Raw genomic sequence first — 20,399 nt, forward strand, 5'->3', positions numbered from 1 at the left:
GGCACAGTCCCCAGATACAGCTTGAAGCACAGGCCGAATGCGACGTCACAAGAACAGGCGCTATGTTAACGCATCTTTATTTTGTCATCAGGATGGAAGAATTGGGGATAGACAAAGACGGCGGCTCCGTGTGCTTTGGGCAGCTGCTGGGAATGTGTGATCACGTCTCCCTCACACTTGGTGAGTTCTGCCTCAAACTGCGCTCTTTATAATTTAGCATCTAATCATACAATTAGCTTATTAAAAGGTGGGGTGGGGTACGGTCAACGTCACTGACAGTAAAGTCAGAATGGATGAATTATTGGAAATATTAGGAAAAAGCTAAGAATCGGTGTACACTCTGAGGAGCTTTGATAGACTAAATCAAAATCCTGTATCCTGTTTCAGCTCTCAACATTCCATCCTAGTGTGTATTTATGAGAAAAGGGATTTATTGGAGTTGTTCCTTGCACCGATTGATTTAAAGGCCTGTGCGGCAAAATATAGTCGTTGAATGTGTGTTAGTCCATCCCTTATGTAACCAATCACTGAAAAACTATAAACATCCTGTAATTCACCAAATGCTAAAACGCTAAAGGCAGCACAGTCTGTATGTGTGTTTGCATGCACTTGTATTGTGGTATAGTCGAGTATATTAAGATTGTTTTTCACTCAACAGCCAGATGATGCAGGAGATTGTGATCTCATTTATGACCTAATCAGATGACTAATATTTTACTGGGATGTTGAGAAATAGACAAATACTCAACACGTTCTACCCAAACCTTTCAATTTTTGGGGCTTGAGATCATAAATGACTGTTCAAACTAATATAGGCTTCTAAACTGGGGTATGATGTGCATTTTTTTTTGTGGGTTTTAAACTGCAGATGAAGTCACATTCATCACAATAAGCAAAGCCCTAATACCGTGGAAGATATATACTGTATGTTCCAGAGTATAAGTTGCAGCTGTTAAAAAAGCCCTCTTGAAGAGGAACATTCATATATACAAGTCGCACCTTTTTTTCTACAGCAGCTCCTTAATTTGTTTGCACATTGCTGAAGTGTACTTCATATTATTTACATTTACTTTTTTATAATTGGAATTTATTTTGTTTAGTGCTTTGAGTCCTGTGAAAGTACACTACAGTTACTGAAAATATTAAAGAACAAACTCATGGTTTTTCAATATATGTCGTAGGGCCTCCCAAACTAGTAAAAAACAAAAGCAAGCCATGACATACTCTGGAAAATAGCTGAAAACACTATTTTTGACACCACGAGGATGAATTAACCTATTTTTCAACCTGACATTTTTAAGTGTGCTGGTATTGGTATGTCTGTGCACGTGCCTGTATTTTGATGTTCTGTCTTATACTATATTCCCCCTTGCCAGCTAAGGAGGGTTACACTGTGTACAAGTCAGTGCCTTACGGCTCGGTGGACGACACGGTGCCCTATCTGGTGCGCCGGGCTCAGGAGAACCGCACTGTATTGCAGGGGATCCGCAAAGAGAGAGACCTCCTGAAGCAGGAGTTTCGCCAGCGAATAAAGCGGAAGCTGAGAGGAGGCAGCTAACAAGCTTCCAACTCAGAAGAAATCAAATCTGCCTGAGCACCATTACTCCTTCAGATTTACAGGTTTAAACCACAGTCACACAAGAACTCTGCAGGTGGTGCCAAGGGCCAAACGTACCAAACGCATACATGTTTCTGGATCTCGGGCTGAAAGTTCAGCTCATATAGAAGTCAAATATTTTTTATTACTATTATTTTTATTACTTTGACCCGTTTTCAAAAGGTGCATTGAAAATAAGCTTTATTAATGTGAAATACACATAATGTAAGCTTATCTACAAAGCTGATGTTGCAACTAAACTCATGGTTCTAGCTTTTCTTTAGTTAAGTCACTTTGATACTGTAAAATAAATATTTCCATTTTGTGTGCTGATACATGTGGCAGAGAAATGTGCAGGCAGCTGCATTTAATTTGTGAGACGTACACACTAAATATACAGGGTTGTGAAATGAAAATTGTGAAATCTGAGGAAAATTTGCAGGGGGTCGAGCCAGAGCCTAGGGCCAAAACTAAATTAATTTTGTATCTAATGATCCATTTTCAGCATCTCCTGGAAGAAGACAAACAAACAACAACAAAAAAACCCAACTCAAAATAAGTGCATATGTAAATGATCCGAGATTCAGCCATTCATTTAAGCTGTCAATGATAATGTTGAAATAATAGAATATGACGTGGAAGTAGGACATGGAATGATTTTCCTTTTAATTGTAAACCAAATTATGCATAACTCAGAACAATTAAACTCTATGAACTTCATGAAGACTGAAAAGACTGTTACAGCATTTCAAAACCATAGCTGAAGCTTGTAGAATATTTTGAAAATCAGGGTAAAATATCAATAACACACCTTATAGTAAAAAGTCACATTGTTGTGTAAATTCCTGCAAATGCACTCAAAGCCAGTGTTTTTTCCCCCATAAAAAAACTCTACTTATTAAAACTCATTTACATTCTTGTGTAAATTCATGTAAATCCATTCAAAGCCACAATGTATTGTTTCCAATGAAAGAAAGTGTAGATTAGTAATAAAAAAGACACATAATCTTGTCTAAAATCCTGTTTGAACAGCACGTTTATTTAGAAAAATTCTTACTGTGTTTCCTGATGGCACAGTTCACTTTTCCCGTTTATCTTTCAGATGTGTTCATGAAGCCAGTGACAACTCCACGGATTGTTGTCCCTGTCAAACTTTTTCAAACCATCTTTCTCGCCATCTTCGCTCTGCTGCAAAATTCTTTTAAAAACTTGAGAGCTCTAAAAGTTTGCGATGTCCACATGCTACATTTAGCTTAAGAGCACAGTGTCACCACAGCAACCAAGTTCCAACCGCCATGTTCCGCGGATCAGATGACAAGGATTTGTATCTGTAACACACAGATCAGTGTCCGCTGGCTTATAAAACTTGGATGATGTCGTTAAAAAAAAAGAAAAAAAAAAAAAAACATTTTGCGATAGGCATTTTAAAAACTCAGTGATCACAATTAGAGTACAACACTAACTCCACCCCCACCCCCCATGATGAAATCTGCGGAATTCCTCGGATCCGCTGAGTTTTCACAGCCCTGAATATATATGGCTATATATAAACTGTCTGAATGTGATCTGAAACTTATAAAATAGCCTTTCTGAAACCTAAAGTTATTTAATTCGAGGAAGAGTTAATTATTAAGTGTCAAACTTTTAAAAGCAGCATTACAATATTTTAACAGTTGCTCCACAACAATTAACAGCACACACTAAGTGCAGCGAAGACAGACGTCTGATTATTGCCGTGTTGCTGTAACTATGTTGTCTGCCTGATTAAAAAGAAACTGATTTTCAGTCGGCTCTAGTGAAGCCATTTCATCAAGTTAAATAAATCAAAAAGGCTCAAAACACACTGTGTAATATTCTTTATTTAATTTGAAACAATTCCCCACACTGCAGTGACTTTATGAATTTTCTAACAATAACCTGAAATTGAGGAGCAGCAGAACAACTTCACTGCAAACTTTATGGTGAAAATATTTTTTTTGATATCTGCACCCACTCAGTAGTTGCCTTGGTTTTGATTTCTGTAGCCGCCTCGCTGGTATCCCGTCTGTTTCTGCTGGTAAACTCCTTTCTGGTCTGTGATCACAAACAAACAAAAATATAAATGATCTCAACAATAAACATCATTTAACCTTCATAACTGCTTTGTGTTTGCCATGAAGAGTTCGGTGTTCACTTCACATACCTCTCTGGTACCCTTGTTTTTGTTGGTATCCACCTTTTTTGATCTGAAACACGCACACACAAAATCAAAACTGGCTTTGTTCAGATGCTTTAGGAAGTTTTATAAAGCAAAGGTCAGATGTTTAGTGGTCAGTGACAGCCTGTAAACATGTCACAACGACACAGGTTGTGAACTCACCTCTATTGAAGTAGCCGCCGTAGACGCCCGTCTTGAGGTCAAAGCGCGCTCGTTGTTCTCCACTAGGCTGCCCAGTTTCTCAGCCAGCTGCAGGGCCATGTTCTGCAGGGAGGTGGGCTCTGTGCGGTGCATCACCACCGTCTGTGTGGGCTGATCAAGAGACGCCTGCAGACAGGAAATCAGGGCGCTGAATCAGAATCTGGTGTTAGTTTTTGCCAATCGCATCACATTTTTGAGACATGAAAACATATTTCTTGTATCAAGCACTGAAGCAAAAGTGGCAGTCTCGCACACCTCTTCTGCGCCAGAAACGATATTACGGCTCTTGGTACACATTTCGCAAACCTGGTTTAAAAACTATGCTTTTATGCATGAATGGTGGTGTCAAACCCGCGGGTGAATGAGCAACTTTTGCGTAATTCATTAATATGGAACATTCAGATTGCAAAAAAAAATAAAAATAAAAAAAAAATAAAAAGTGATCCATGTGATTTTTTTTTTAAACAAGTGCAATAGATGAATAAATTTCAAGTTTTCCACAGACACATCTTTTTTTTCTGTGATTTGTTTGACCAAAAACTGCATGAAGTGATTAAAGTGCTTCAAAATCCAAACAGCTGTTATTTAGGCTGAAGTGCAAGTCCACTGGTGCATGATGGGTAATCATTACTGCAGCATTAACTACCAGTACCAGAACAGTGTGACGGAAAACTAAAGTGGGATTAAAAACAAAACAAAAACTGAAGCCTGCAGACGCAAAGCTTGGAGGAAAACATGCCAACTTTTACATTTCGACTAAAGACCATAACACTTATGTCCAACAGTACAGACGATAAAAACGTACCATCAGCTCTTCATTGATGATCATCTTACTGATGATGCTGTGGACTGTAGATATCTCCAACTCAAACATCTCGGATAAAATCTCCATGCTGAAAGACGAAACAAAAACCAGCAGCCAATATTCAGATAGATTTCTTAAACTGAGGTTTCAAATTTGCTCAAAAAGTGGGTGAATCTAAGTGGAGAACACCATTAAATTTAACTTGGACTACCATCAAAGGTGAAACTATCCGAATGTGACCAATCAGATGTCACCTGCTTTTGAACTTTATAAAAGCTGGCACTGCGTGCTGACCTTATGGAGTCGTACACACTGCTGTATGTGAACAGGTAAGTCCTCAGTGACTCCTCTTGGATCTTCCTACAAAAGGACATCCATGAAAAACATAAAACGAGAATTACATTGGGCATTAAATTAACGATGACGAACTTGACCATTAAGAACGTCCTCAGATGATGAACGGCACCAATCAGGTGGATAACGCCAGTTTTATAAAATTATACATTTCAGATTTTGTTTAACCTGTCAGTTTATAGACCAAATTATTAAATGTACTCTGTTTAAAAATCTACTACAAAAACAAACTCTAGATGATCAGAGTTGTCATCATCTGCAACTTGGTAAAAATGTCAAACATGTAAAACTATGTGAATGGTTAAGATGTTTGCTAACCTGACGAGCATCTCGCGTACTCGCTGTGTCTCAGGAAACAGGTCCCAAACCTTACTGTTCATTTTCTCATTGATTATGAAGGAGTGGCAGGTGCGACAATCGCCATCTTCATGGCCTTGCTGGCTGCCACCACGTGCTCCCTCATGCTCTCTGGGGGTCCTGAGAGCAAAAAAAAAAAAAAAAAAAAAGCACAATCAGCCACCTGCTTCTCCAAAAGCACAACTCTTTTTTTTTTTTTTTTTATAAAACTACTTGGCAGCCTGATCTGCCCAAACCAGAAGTAAAAATTTCTGAATCACTACTGTTGTTTGTCACCCTGCCATTCTACAGGGCTGACAGCCCCCATTTTCCTGAATGTGCTTCACAATAAAAGCATTTAAAAGTTAAAACAGCAGTAGCTACACATTAAGAATATGAAAGAGAACATTCTAGTTAAAGTAACCGCATCGTTGCTGGCTGCTAAAATTAGCAAACAAGTTGGGTGATGTTCAGTTTTCCCAAAAGCTAAATACTGACACGTTTGGCTAGGAAGTAATTTAGAAATACTAGATGCCAAATTTTTTTTTTTAGGATAAGCCAGATCTCCACAGAATGATATCTGTGTAATCAATTCCTGGAGCGAGAGCAAGACTGATTTATGCTTCTACCACTCCATAACTTCGTGGCCATACAATCACATCAACATGGGCAAGACCCTTTCCAAGTTCTCCGTCGTGTTGGCGGGTGTCGCAATGCAATTTATTGCCAGAATAGTAAGAGGTGAGATGTGAAGAACAAGGCAGGACTTTCTTCCCACCTGCATCGCCACTGCTGCTGGTCATTTTTTCCCCCAGACTAAATTGTCCCTCAACGACGTGCACTTCTTTATATAATTATCAACCTCCAAACCAATGTTGTGTGCAATTTCCCTGCTTGAATTGTGGGTCATCTGCGTGTCTTTGTTGTGTTTCGACTCTGTGTTGTAAAGTTGGTGATATTTGCAGACTTTCTGCCAAACATTCCTGTATGATCCATGACTGGAATGTAATCGGCACTAAAAAAATGGTTTAAATATGACAGGAGAGGAAGGAGTGAAACCAGACTGGTCACCAATCACTGCCCTTGGGGTCTCTGTCGTTTCAACATGTAGTTTCAGCTTTTGGGAGGTGCACGCCAGGCTACGCAGAGGGCTCTGTGCCAATGAACCCTCTCTATGGAGACGGAGAAGCACAAATCAGGCTTAAGGGGGATGCCGCTGGCACAAGCCACTAAGACTAAGCGGATTTGTGGTCTTTCTGTATTTTATGGCATAAAAAGTCTACTCTTAAACACTATACAGTTCTTTTATAGCCTAGTAATCCCAGGAGGACAATCCTTTGTAAATAGAAGTCCTGCTTCATACCCAGCAGGGGTTGTCTCTCTCCTACTCTGAGCTGGTGATGGAACTGCTTGCTGATCATCCTGCGACGGGCATCAAACTCATGGGCAGCCATGTAGGGGATTTCCAGCAGCATGGCCGACACCAAGTACACACACTCCAGTAGCTCCAGGTTGATGTGCATGTGGAACGGCACCTGTGACGGATGCCGAAGCAAGATGAGAACAGCTGTCAAGTTCTGTGCAACTTCACTCGTTTCCTATTTGGTATTCATCTTTCACCCACTGTTTGCCAAGATTATGTGAGGCTACTTCAAGATGCTCACTGTTGTTATAGTTTATAACCAGCTGGTCTGGTGCACATTAGTTAAACTATGATCGCTTAGACTGTTGCACCTCATACAGCACTGTGAAAATCAAAAATCACTGAAATCTAAAACTGTCATCTCTGCATTTCAATTAAACAGCTGCAGTGTACTCTGCTTTGAAAGTACAAAATTAGTCAAATTTCCAGCCTACCCATAGAAATCGAGGACCCAATAATCTACATGCAACTTGAACACTTAGACTACCATAAAAAAAGATTGCAGAACTTACTTGTCTCCGTTTTTCTATTTTCTCCTGCTCGGCATTCCTCTCCTGCATGTTCCTCATCAGCAAACCCTGACCCAAGAGCTCCTTTGCACGGCCAGAGGACTGGATGTCCAGCAAAGCATTGTGGGCATCTTTAATCATGCCTTGTCGGAAAGCACAGATGCCCAATTGGACCATCGTTCTGTTATACAGAATCTAGATGACAGAGATGGAAATATTCTTACAGAGTTTTGATTTCTGCGTCTTTGCACAGCTGACACACAGCAGCTCTTTAACTTACCTGAACAGGTGGGTCGGCATGCTGAATGTTGTCCTGGAGGTGGCTCATCAGCATCAGGTCCCGGGCCTGGTACCAGCGTGAATGCAAAGCGTGGTGATAGATGTGGCAAAGGATGGCGCAGGTGCGGATTCGGTCAGTGCGATCTTTGGCGTAGATGAACTTGCACAGATGGTCCATGATCACAGCACTGTCCTCCCCCTCACTCTCCTCCTGGTCCTGCTCAGACTGTAAAGCAGAGTAACACCACTCACAGTGTCACAAATATTACACCAAAACACTCGCAACTACAGCCTATATAGCAGCCAACAACTATTTTGTCAGTGAACAATTGGTGGAGTAATGACATCCTGTACAGAGAATGAAGCAACACTGTGTGCTGTTATCAGAGCTTTTCTGTCCCTTGTTTACATTCCCAGTCTGGCTGCTTGTGCACATATATTTTTTGAAGATGCCAGACAGTTGCAACTAGCGCTGCGCGGTTTACCTGGTTGAACCGTGACACGGTATAATTTTGGCCGATGATAGAGATTTGGACTCCACCGACGGATCGTCGTAACAGAGTTTTTTGATCCAGCAAAACTGAAGCGGCTGTCTGTGTGTGAACCAGTTTGCTGCAGCGGAGAGGGGTGTTCGAGCTGACGGAACTCTCACTGTTGTTCATGTAAGTTTGTGAGAGGCCTGTTCTGTCGCTGATATTTGCAAAGCCATTGTTTATTTATTTCAGAGGACACACTGGGGGAAAGCAGACCCGCCGTCATGACCTGAATCAAACATTTGAGAAAGCGCCACATTTAATAACACAAGGACTTTTTTTTAACCGAAGCAAAAAGACAAATCAGCCTGGATGAGACAATTTACCCAGACTGACTTCAAATATAGTAAATTAAGTGTGTTTATTATTTTTATTTATTTATTTATTTTTGGTGATTTCGTGTTGAGTTTTGTAAATAAGGAAAAGCGACACTGACCGTCCTGTAAGTGCTTCAATGTATTCAGAGTGGGAGTGCCATCTAGTGTTCAAGAGATGAAACTTCAGCCTCTGAACCAACAGCAAATAAATGTTATTTCTTTCACCAAACCATCAAATCTAGGCTCAAATTTTAGATATACCTTCCGGCAAATTGTACCAGTAGTTTTGAGCTCTGCATAATAAATGTTTCCAAATTACATTATATCTGTTTTTGTTTTTTGTTGTTTTTATTTATTTCAATCAATTTACCTTTGCTACAGGACCCATTCAGAAACATCATGATTTTTACACTTAGGTTTATATTGGGATATATACCGTTACGGTGAAGGGATTCAATCTATACCATGATATGAATTTTAGGTCATACCGCCTACCCCTAGTCCCAACTTTCTAGAAATTATTCCAAAAGCAACATTCAGAGGCTAAACATGCCTCTGACCAAGATTTGGTTGGGACTAGAACCAACATATGCTTGGCTTTTCTTTAGACTAAAGATAAAGCAGTGGTGTAAGTTAAATGCTGACCTGAAAATACAGAAGTGTAACACATCGTGGACAAATTTTTAGTAGGTAATGAAACTTAAAATGTCTTTTGAATCTGCAACACTATACTTGAATTTTTACTTCTTAGAGCATGTGTCCATATTTAAGAACAGAAATACAAGCCTTTCTTGCAAATTTATGTACAGTTTCTCACCTTAGTTTCTCCCTGGAGGCCCAGGCTGCGCCGATGTGCCTTATAGTCAAATTTGTAGTAAGTGTGCATAATTCTGCGCAGATAGATGCGACAAATCTCCTCCGTGCTTCCCTTATTCTCCAAGTAATCGAGCAGCCGGTCAACGATGCCGCAAACACGGCCTTCATCCTTCAAATTGTCAACGTATTCTGGAGGAATAGTGGAGAGTGAAGCAACCTGTCACTAAGACGAGACAATTTAAAAAAAAGCAACTGATTCATGTCAGTAGTAAGTACTCTAATGCAACTATGGACCTCCAGATCAATCATTTGGTGCCTTTCAACTGCAACAGGTTTAAAATTACATTTGAATTTCTGGTGCATTGTCACTTTTCACATGTTAAACTACAATACCCACTGAGTACGTAACTCCTGGTTTAGCAGGCAAGTCTCTATTTGTGACGTAGTTCACCTTGAGAGTGAGGATCAGTGTTCTGCATGATCTTGGTAAACTCTTCATCCATCCTCTCCACTAGTGTTAAGATACACCCTCGCACCCTGAATGGCTGACACAGATGAACAGATAAGGTCACATGCAACAACCATGCTATCTATGCATAAACTGTAATATCCATTGCTAAATACATAAACAATGACAAAACAAGATAAAGAAAAGAGATATAAATGCAAAAATCTTGGGATTGTGTTGCTATCCACCACGTCAAACAACTAACAATATATAAACACAAGCAAAACCATAATGAAATATCTGGAGGAGGTGCAATACCTGATCTGAAATGCCCAGGTTCTCACTGTCCTCTGCAATGTTCTCCCCAATGAAGATGTTGTTGTTCTCAAAGAGGATGTCCAGGAGCTCATCAATGCAGTCCAGACACTTCTTCCACATGTCCGGCTAAATTAAAATAAGCAACACACCAAACCAGTTATTCCTTTTGAAAAATGATTGGGACAGATTTACAAAACTACTTCATACAGTTGTGTTCATTTACTCTCAGTCCAAAAAGTAAAATAAATAAAAAATAAACAAATCCGTGCTGTATTTCTTTATTCATCAAGCAGGGAATAAAACTTGCACAATCAATCAATCAACTTTTTTTTTTATATAGCGCCAAATCACAACAAACAGTTGCCCCAAGGCGCTCTATATTGTAAGGCAAGGCCATACAATAATTATGAAAAACCCCAACGGTCAAAACGACCCCCTATGAGCAAGCACTTGGCTACAGTGGGAAGGAAAAACTCCCTTTTAACAGGAAGAAACCTCCAGCAGAACCAGGCTCAGGGAGGGGCAGTCTTCTGCTGAGACTGGTTGGAAATATACATACCCAATCTGATAGAAATATACATACCCAAAGCACATGCCATTTCAAAAGTAAAAATCTTACTGAAAAGTATTTAACTGATCCTATGTGTGGTGCAAGTACTGTCTGGACAGTATTATGGTGACAATTTCTCTAAAACAAAAACTCAAATAACAGAGAAGCAAGATAATTAAAATACATTTACAAATACATTTGAAGATTATACCTAAAAACACATGAAAATGATCAAGATGTAAATAAATGCGTACTTTGCACCTGTTTGTACTAAATATTTGGACTGGAAGTTGTTCACCCGCCTCCAAAATTCCAAAGCAAACAAAAGAACTAGTCAGGGCATTCTATCAAATACAAAGCCCCTACCAAAGGTCACTCAAGCTCTGATGGCACACTTTGAGAGCAGACACTATGACTTCCTACTCATGTATAATAACTACTAGGGATCTAGCACTGTTCAGCCACTGTAAGTAACCAAACATGATTGACCTTGATTTTTACCTTCAAGGCCAAAAGGTAAAACTTAACAGCATATTTCCAAAGCCCACACGAGTTTATATTCATTTAAAATAGTAACTATGGCTCTATCCCCTCTGATTCAGGAGTGATAAGCCTTTACAAATGTTACATCAATCTGCGTTGGGCCAAAATACCGGCCTTGATCCTCAAACCCTCGACCTCAAAAGTTAATAGGACTGTCAATGGTTGGAAGGCAACCCAAGTGAAAAACCTGATGGAAATCCATCCACTGATTCTTGAGGTATTTATTCATATATTTTTACTGAAACACATGATTAAAAAGCAGCAATTCTACCCTGATTAGTACTTGTTCTGGAGACCGGGAAAGACCAGGGACTGTGTGTGTTTCTCTACGCAGAACTTGAGATGTGTCAGGAAGTGCACCCCCCAAAGAACTTGCGCCAAACCCCAATGTGGATCTTTACTCAATCCACTGCAGAAACCCTAAACAAGCAGGGGCAGCCAAAACAAAACCCACCACACATTAAAAAAGAAAAAAGGAACCTACCTTCATGAAGGCTGCCAAGTTGGGGTTGTAGTCATAGAGAGATGCGATGATATTGAACTTTATCTTAACCAGGATACCTTGGCCCAAGTTATTCTCATTGGAGATGCCTGCCAGGGCATGAAGCAGTTCTATTTGCGCGGCTCTATCAAAGGGAGAAGGATTTACAATTAGGGATGGCAAGACACTACTTTTTCATGTCCGATACAATACAGATATCGGAACCTTGTATCTCCCGAAACCAATCTGATACCTTTTCAAGGCTCCAGACTAAGTTTGTTCTGTAAGAGCAATGTAGCCACTTAATGAAAATTTTAGTAGCACAAGTAGAAAATTTAGCAGTGCAAATTTTAAAAATCCCTTTTTAATTAACTGAAAAGTCACTGAAAACAACAAGAGTAAAAAGAATGACAGCTGACCCCATTCTCCCCTACTCATTTTTTTTTAGATGGGTGCCTGCCTGGTGGGCACAGCGCACTCACAGATGAGGAACAGAATTATATACTGGAATTTTGGGTCATCATTTCTGACCGATGGAAAACAATGCACTTTTTGTTTTTTATGACAGGCCTGCTGTGTTCACACAGACCAGCAGGCACGGTGACAGAGCTAAAGCTCTGCATGCAAGTTAGACACACTACCACTCTGTTTATGCTTCAATTCCTCAAATGTGGTCACATTTCATATACCGGTGTATCAAAAAGGGTGGCCTTGTAACGCTCTGGTTAATTTTTATGAACATCAGATGTAATTTCTTGAAGAGCCCTATCAAGACATTCTTGGTGTCATTTTTAAGCTTTGGATGTTTTCTTTCCAGTGATATGTATTTCATAACGTTTGGGCATGAATCAAGGAACTTCTGGTCTGTTGAAATAATTTTGTCAGGAGTGGATTTGGTGGTGGTGATTCAATAAACAGTCATTTTTTTGCCCAGATGTCCTTAAATATTGTATATTATGAAAGAACAGGTTCTTCAGAACATTTTGACACCAGTTAAATAAAATTTGCATGAAAATGGACTGATTATGCTGTTTGTTGCAAAAAAGGTCAATTCCGAGAAAATCGAAACGTTTTGAATTCCAATACATTTTTCATTTATTTATGTCACATAAATTGGCCTTTTCTCTAAAACTAAATGGAATAATTAAATGCAGAAGGTTGCATATGAAAGGGATAAATGTGCATACGTTACATGACGAATTTAGGAAAAAAATTACCATTTTGACCCTGTTACACTTTTTAGGCCCAGTTTGTGAAATGCAACCCTGTACAGCACAGCCATATTTCAGTGAATGGAGCTGTATTACCTGTCGGTGCCCTTTTTGCCTCTCGCCTGCAGGATCTCATTCAGCTTCTTCACCACAACAGCAGTGTTGATCTCCGTGCCTTTGGCAAACATCTTGGGCTTCTCCTGATTGATTGAATTCATCATCAAATCATTACAGATATGAGTTCATAGGACTGCAAAATAAACAAGAGTCTGAAGGAGGCCATGGCAGCAATAATACAAGAATTTGGTGGATTTGACTGACAATTGCTGTAATTCAAATTACAAATACAGCTAAATGCAGAACTATTTGTGACTGAATCATAACAGCGGTGCGTCTTCGATATGTTCTTTACCTTGACTAGAGGCACACCTCCCTTCACCTTTTCCCATCCTCCTTCAACCTCCTCTCCTTCCTCCTCAGCCTCCTCTTCCAGCCGCTCTTTCTTCTTGGGTTTTCTCTTCTTTCCGAGCCTCTTGTCGCTGACCTTTTCAGTCTCATGGGTTCTAAGAAAAGAAAGTGTTTGTGGTACTAACACATGGACAGTTGAAGTCACTTTTCTTTGACTTCATGGTTGGCAGGATCTGATCTAAACAAGGATCCTTAAAACAAACAGGAGGAAGGTGACACAATGACCAACACTGAACAAGTAAACAAACCACATCAATGATAAATTTGACAATTTAAAGACACCACAATATCATCAATTAAAAATCACAAATGTTACTTTCACTATCAATGTTTACTTTCATATTTGATGTCTGTCTTATATTCTTCTCTCAATCTTGTACAAGGTCTAATCCAGGGGTGGCCAAGTTCAGTCCTCAAGAGCCACATTCCTGACACTCTTAGTTGTCTCCCTGCTCCAACACACCTGAATCCAATGAAAGACTCGTTAGCAGACTTTTAATGAGCCTTTCATTGGATTCAGGTGTGTTGGAGCAGGGAGACAACTAAGAGTGTCAGGAATGTGGCTCTCGAGGAACGAACTTGGCCACCCCTGGTCTAATCAATAACAGCAGTCTGATCAGAATCCCAGAAAACCTGATGGAGTTTTTGGGTACAGGTTTCTGAGGCTCTAGTCCCCGGTGGCCAAAATTCAAAACAAATCACTCCCAATGGTGAACATGTGAGGTTTTAGTGAGGTGACCTTGTGTACATAGTTTCACACAATAAGAACTGAAACACCCCTACTGTTGGTTGCAACAGATGCAACTGAGGTCTTGGTGCTTGTGTACCAAAATACACCTTGATACACAAAGTCTTATTTACGATATCTCATACACATCAACCACAGAGAGATGCACACATGGTGTCAAACTGAAAATCAATACGTAGAAAGACTCACTTCTTGAGGAAAGCATTCAAAGAATAATTCTTCTCCTCTCCTTCGTCAGAGCTCTCACTGCCGCTGTCCACAGTGTCCGAGCCCCAGTCTTCATCATCGTCTTCGTTGCTGGGCGACGACTCATCCTGCCAGCAATGGGGGGGGGGGGGGGGGGGGAGAAGAAAAAAAATTCCAGACAGTTAAACGTCCTTCATAAAGGCATTCATCATGAAATAGGTGTTGGGTGGATTTCTTGGTTTGCTTTTTGGCATCTTACACCAGATCCTTTTGCAGATTTGAGGAACTTGCTGGCATCTGGGACAGGCTCAACTGCAGGCTTCTTCTTCAAGAAAGCTTTCACCGACATGCCGTCATCGCCTGTCTCACCTTCACTCTCAGAAGACGAGCCTTGGGAAACCAAAGAACAGTAACTCGTTTGAGAGTTGATGCTTGCAAAACATTCCAGATGATCAGCAGTCAGCTCATCAAATGTGAGTTTGAAATAAACATGAAATGGAGAAAAAAAAGTGTTAGGATGTTTAATGACACGATCAGCTTCATTAATAATAATAATAATAATAATAATAGTACGAATTATAATGTTTCTGCTAAATTAATAAAGCTGAGGTACAGTAACTTCAGAGTGCCCTTCCAATGTGAAAGGCACAAACCCTTTCAGCAATTTTCTGTTTTCCACCAAGAAATAATTTGGGATGTGTGTGTATTTTTTAAATCATTATTTTTTGGGCGCATCTATTCTAAAAGAGGTACTGCGCAGACTAAGTTGAAGTTAGCCTTGCAAACAGTGAATGTGCACATGCTATCGTGGCCCAGGATCATAAGATGTTGGAGAACTGAAATCATTTATTTAAACTGAATAATTAAATAATTAATAATGATAATAAGTCCAAGTTAAATGCCTCTGCTTTGATAATCCAGGAAGCCAAGTCCCCCCACCCAGCACTTCTGCTATGACTGACTTTATAGTTTGTGCTTATGCATAAAAGAAAAGGAAGCTTACCGGAATCTTCTGGCTCTTTCTCCTCTTCTTCGTCTGCAGACTCCTGTGGGTTCTACCACACACACAAACACACACACAGTGAAATTTTAATTTTTAATCCAAGATGCATATATAGTGCAATAACACCATCTTGGTTTCACACACCATCTAAAAGCTACAGTGAGCAGTGGATGACCTTAAGACATCTGCACCACATTCATCATTTTAAACATGACAAAGTGTCCATTATTTACCTCCTTGTAAGCAGCAATTTCTGTTTCATAGTCTCTGTTGTACTTGCGGATTTTCTGACGCAGGGTGCTGAGGGCTTTTGCGTTGTTTTTGTTCATCTTCTTCTTTCCCTCTTTGTCTTCCCAAAGCTGGAAAGTAAACAGTTTACTGATTTGCACAACAGGGATTGGATGATTAATTCAAAAGACTCTCTTCACTACTATGATTAATGTTATTCCCTTTCTACAAATAAAATTCACAGTTGTCCTGAAAACACAGAATTGCAGCAAAACTCTGACTCACTGACCTGGTTCAAATAATCCTCCAGATCAGCCAAAAGACGAATATAGAAAGGCGGAACACCTTCTTTGTCCACAATGTTCTTGCTCTTGAGAAAGGCTCGACATAACTGCTCAAACTCTTCCAAACATTTGGCCATGTCACGGATTTTCATAGCATTGCGGATAGTCTTGATGAGGTTAGTCAACTCTTCAAACCTAAGATTAAAGAATGAACACATTCAAAGCAAAAGCAACATGAGACAACCATACATTTCTACTCTAACCATAAAATGGGGTTTCCATGTTCACAATTTGTCAAACTCTTTAAACCAAACCTCCACGAACTACTGTTCATGACTAGCCATGTCTATTTGGCTTGAAAAAGTGATCTGCCCACCACGTGGCCATTGCACTGCTGCCAAGCTTTGACAACAATGTAGCAGCGGTGCTAGACACCACCTTATCGAAAGCTGAGAAAACAGCAACAAGAATCCCCAAGAATTGTCGCCATATAAATACAAAACATCACAGAGGCGCTATGATGGCGGGAGCCCCCCTGGAAGCAAAAAAACCAAAACAAAACAAAAAACACACACAAGTGTAAAGGTGTTGATTAGACATCTAAACATTATCATGACATTGGAACAGCTTGCATGTCCTTGGGAAGAAATAAAGGAGGTGTTACGTATTTCCATCATTACAAAACATGCACAATGATTATGAAGAATAGATGCTGCTGCAGACGGTAGCTGAAGTGGACAAGTATCTGTTGCCATCATATGATCCTGAATGCATCTTGGTATTTTCTGGGTGGTGCCTTTTAAACTTTGTGTTGTATATGTGCCAGCATGTAGCAGGTTAATGCCCCATCCAGGACCACTCATGATTCAGCAAGATGCTGTCACGAAACTGCCAGGAGGCACCGAAATGGTGAACAATTTTACAAAACCTCAACGATTGTCACTCGACATCAGCATGAAAGCTTCAGGACTCATCCAAATTTTACAATTTGGCGTGCATTGTGTTAATGTGAAGATGGAAGCCTCCTGAAATAAATTAATAATAATATCAGCATTCATTCACACAAACCTTTTGTCTTTGGCGCTGCGCACCACTCTCTTGGTATCTTCCTCATCGTCACTGATAAGTAACGACCTGCAGACACAACATATAAATATTAAATCTTGCTACAATGTATAATCTGAAAGTGTGAGGAATCCACTTTAACGTGAGCTGCACAAACTGTTTGAAAGTAGTGCCGGGTGCTTTAGGGGCGATCTCATCAGCAGACGAGGACTCCTCTGACTCACTGTCAGACCCGGTGGCAAAGAATCGAGACATGATCGAAGAAAGCTGTCAATCTGAAAAACAAAAACAAACAAGTGACAAATGTGGGATTCCTGAAAAACAGGGGCACACTTCCAAAATCTATTTGCAGAAATATGCTGTGATGCTCAAAAATGTTACTACATCGAAAACACGAAAAACATCTTAAGAGTGATTTCCGTGCTTTTTAAACCAAGGCTGTGGAATATTTTGAATAAAAAAAAAAAAAAAAAAAACTACCAGTTTGCTTTGATCGACACAGAAGATAAAACTATATTAAATTTGTTTCATTGCTGCCATTTAATGTGTAAATGTTTGATGTAGTTTTGCCTGAAACAGCACGTTTTGACATCTCCAATGAAAGACTCATTAGCAGACTTTTAATGAGCCTTTCATTGGATTCAGGTGTGTTGGAACAGGGAGACAACTAAGAGTGTCAGGAATGTGGCTCTTGAGGACCTAACTTGGCCACCCCTGCCTTAAAGGCTCCATGTCAGTCTTTGTTTTCTTCTCCTGTGAGACAGCATCTTTTAATTTGAAAATCCCAGAGGATTTCAGACTGAATGACGCTGTGATGTAACTCTAGCACCTTTGCAGGAAACCAATCATACCATCTTCACAAAGCTGAGAACTTTGTTTTTGAACTCGGACACTACATTCTGCTGAGTGTGGATGAGTACATCAGTGCATGTGACGACGCAGCGAGGGTGGAACAGAGACCATTTTAGCCCGAGTGTGGAGCAACATGTTGAGAAAAACCACAAAAGTGTGGAGTCACCTTATTTCTAGCTCCATTTTCAGTACCGGTACAGTATCAAAGGTGCTGTTCTGCTCACACTGTGTGGGCGTGTCAGCGACAATTATACTGAATTTATGAGATGACACTGATGTCAATTTTTGCATCACAGACAAAAGAAAATCAAAATGACTTAAAATGTGAGAATATATATGAATGCTCTGAATAATAAAAATCACACATACATGCATAAAGAAAAAGAAAGAAAAAAAAAAGAAACCTGATGTAGAGAAACTCTGCAGTGATGTTCAGAAGCAGAAACCACAATAAGCAAGTGAGAACACTGAACATTGTTATTTTCCATAAGTATTTATTTTAGATCCCAAGCTGATGTAGATGTGTTTTACGTTCAATTGCAAAAGTGATTGATGATGAGAAAAAAAAACCTCCAACAAAAAACAGGATGATTTGTATCCCACTAAAATGAACTCTCGTCATAATAAAAATACAATCTGGTTGATGTTTATGTTGTTTTTCAAAGTTATTAGGCTGCAGCTATATGCTTTATTTATTTCAAAGTGAGTTACCTCTTCTTTTTTCTTATTTATTTAAAGAAATATGGGGAGTCAAATGAGCCTGCATTGTTCTGTTCAGTTTGCCTGTACATTCCCATGGTTTGCCCCCTTCGTTATAAGTTTGGTGTTTACACTTGTTCTACAAATTTTTAAAAACAATAAAATGTTAACACTTTTCTTTATAGCAGTTTGATGTAAATACATAGCAGAAATGATGTACAACCCCAATTCATTTCAAAATGAGCAAATATTTGCACAAAAACGTTTACCAGTTTGAACATTAAATATCTTGTGTTTGTGGTGTATTCAATTGAATATAGGTTGAAGAGGATTTGCAAATCATTGTATTCTGTTTTTATTTACATTTTACACAACGTCCCAACTTCATTGGAAGTGTGGTTGTAAATAAGGTCCAAGAAATATTCAGTCACTTGGAAATGATCATGATTCCCTGACGTTTCGCAATAAAACTGGCTGCAAAAACGATTATAATATTTAGTCCCAACCCCCCGGAATATATTGCAGGCCTTCAACTCAGTAAGGGATGTATACTAAGAAATAAAATAAAGCTGACCACACAAAACATGAAATATGTTGGTTCCATACTATCTGCAGTTACGTAAATAGAAGTCAAAGAAAATGTCTGTTGTCTTTAGTCATTTTATTTAAAGGTCAAATACGTTTTGCGGCTCCAGAAGAATTTTATTTGTGGAAGACGGGACCATTTTTGATATTACAGGTTGTTTGCAGACTCCTACTCTAAGCTAAGTAAGCTAGCTAGCAGCGCGAACGCGGGGCCTGTCCGCATGATGTCAAGCTATCAAAATAATAGTAATAATATTAACAATATTAATAAAAAAGAAACAACCAAGCCAGTTCTCGAGACAGACTCACCTACGTCCTTGTAAACGTTACTGCGTATTTCACCAATTTGCTCTGAACGCCTTTAAAATCCAGTTTTGCTGTATAGTTTAGCTACAAAACGTGAGACACCTCAGTGACGCATTACATCAGCAAAGGAAGTCTACTGGCAAAACATGGGGATGGTCCCAGGCAGCGCAGATCTACAAAACATATTACAGCATGTCGCCCCCTACTGGCAAAACATGGGGATGGTCCCAGGCAGCGCAGATCTACAAAACATATTACAGCATTTCGCCCCCTACTGGCAAAACATGGGGATGGTCCCAGGCAGCGCAGATCTACAAACATATTACAGCATGTCGCCCCCTACTGGCAAAACATGGGGATGGTCCCAGGCAGCGCAGATCTACAAAACATATTACAGCATGTCGCCCCCTACTGGCAAAACATGGGGATGGTACCAGGCAGCGCAGATCTACAAAACATATTACAGCATTTCGCCCCCTACTGGCAAAACATGGGGATGGTCCCAGGCAGCGCAGATCTACAAACATATTACAGCATGTCGCCCCCTACTGGCAAAACATAGGGATGGTCCCAGGCAGCGCAGATCTACAAAACATATTACAGCATGTCGCCCCCTACTGGCAAAACATGGGGATGGTCCCAGGCAGCGCAGATCTACTAAACATATTACAGCATTTCGCCCCCTACTGGCAAAACATGGGGATGGTCCCAGGCAGCGCAGATCTACAAAACATATTACAGCATGTCGCCCCCTACTGGCAAAACATGGGGATGGTCCCAGGCAGCGCAGATCTACAAAACATATTACATCATGTCGCCCCCTACTGGCAAAACATGGGGATGGTCCCAGGCAGAGGAGATCTACAAAACATATTACAGCATGTCGCCCCCTACTGGTTAAGAATTGTATTAAACCCCACCGAATGCAGTGAACAACACACTGGTTTATACGATTAGATGAGGCTTTTTTGGGAGGAGGAACTGATCTGACAGTGCTGTGCAGACTTCAAAAGAAAAAGGTGTCAATAAAAGGTGTGGGCAAACCAGAACTACTGAA

General features: G+C 40.0%; 2 protein-coding genes across 2 annotated transcripts; one reads left to right on the plus strand and one right to left on the minus strand.

The window, feature by feature from the left end:
- The first annotated feature begins 81 nt into the window (after positions 1 to 81).
- Positions 82 to 1,738, plus strand: LOC117530378 (hydroxyproline dehydrogenase-like). Its single transcript, XM_034193236.1, has 2 exons — positions 82 to 180; positions 1,377 to 1,738. The coding sequence occupies exons 1-2, from the start codon at positions 93 to 95 to the stop codon at positions 1,556 to 1,558; spliced, it is 270 nt and encodes an 89-aa protein (XP_034049127.1). The 5' UTR covers positions 82 to 92; the 3' UTR covers positions 1,559 to 1,738.
- A 1,700-nt stretch (positions 1,739 to 3,438) lies between these two features.
- On the minus strand, positions 3,439 to 19,480 carry LOC117530377 (eukaryotic translation initiation factor 3 subunit C-like). The gene is given in 25 exon segments (XM_034193235.1): positions 3,439 to 3,670; positions 3,780 to 3,822; positions 3,957 to 4,001; positions 4,004 to 4,121; positions 4,801 to 4,888; positions 5,095 to 5,160; positions 5,473 to 5,578; positions 5,581 to 5,631; positions 6,854 to 7,025; positions 7,426 to 7,617; positions 7,703 to 7,927; positions 9,369 to 9,556; positions 9,819 to 9,912; positions 10,134 to 10,259; positions 11,711 to 11,852; positions 13,015 to 13,118; positions 13,331 to 13,481; positions 14,324 to 14,448; positions 14,580 to 14,710; positions 15,324 to 15,375; positions 15,557 to 15,682; positions 15,841 to 16,030; positions 16,904 to 16,969; positions 17,058 to 17,175; positions 19,346 to 19,480. Coding segments are annotated over 24 exon segments (2,877 nt in total). The 5' UTR covers positions 17,156 to 17,175; positions 19,346 to 19,480; the 3' UTR covers positions 3,439 to 3,492.
- Between the last annotated feature and the right edge of the window lie 919 nt (positions 19,481 to 20,399).

This window comes from Thalassophryne amazonica, chromosome 18, assembly GCF_902500255.1.
Source record: "Thalassophryne amazonica chromosome 18, fThaAma1.1, whole genome shotgun sequence".
Lineage (NCBI taxonomy): Eukaryota > Metazoa > Chordata > Actinopteri > Batrachoidiformes > Batrachoididae > Thalassophryne > Thalassophryne amazonica.

Bases quoted from the DNA above. Each gene is read 5' to 3' on its own strand.
- LOC117530378 (XM_034193236.1), top strand. From the start codon at position 93: ATGGAAGAATTGGGGATAGACAAAGACGGCGGCTCCGTGTGCTTTGGG. The intron at 181-1,376 runs GTGAGTTCTGCC...CCCCCTTGCCAG, and splicing joins TCACGTCTCCCTCACACTTG to CTAAGGAGGGTTACACTGTG.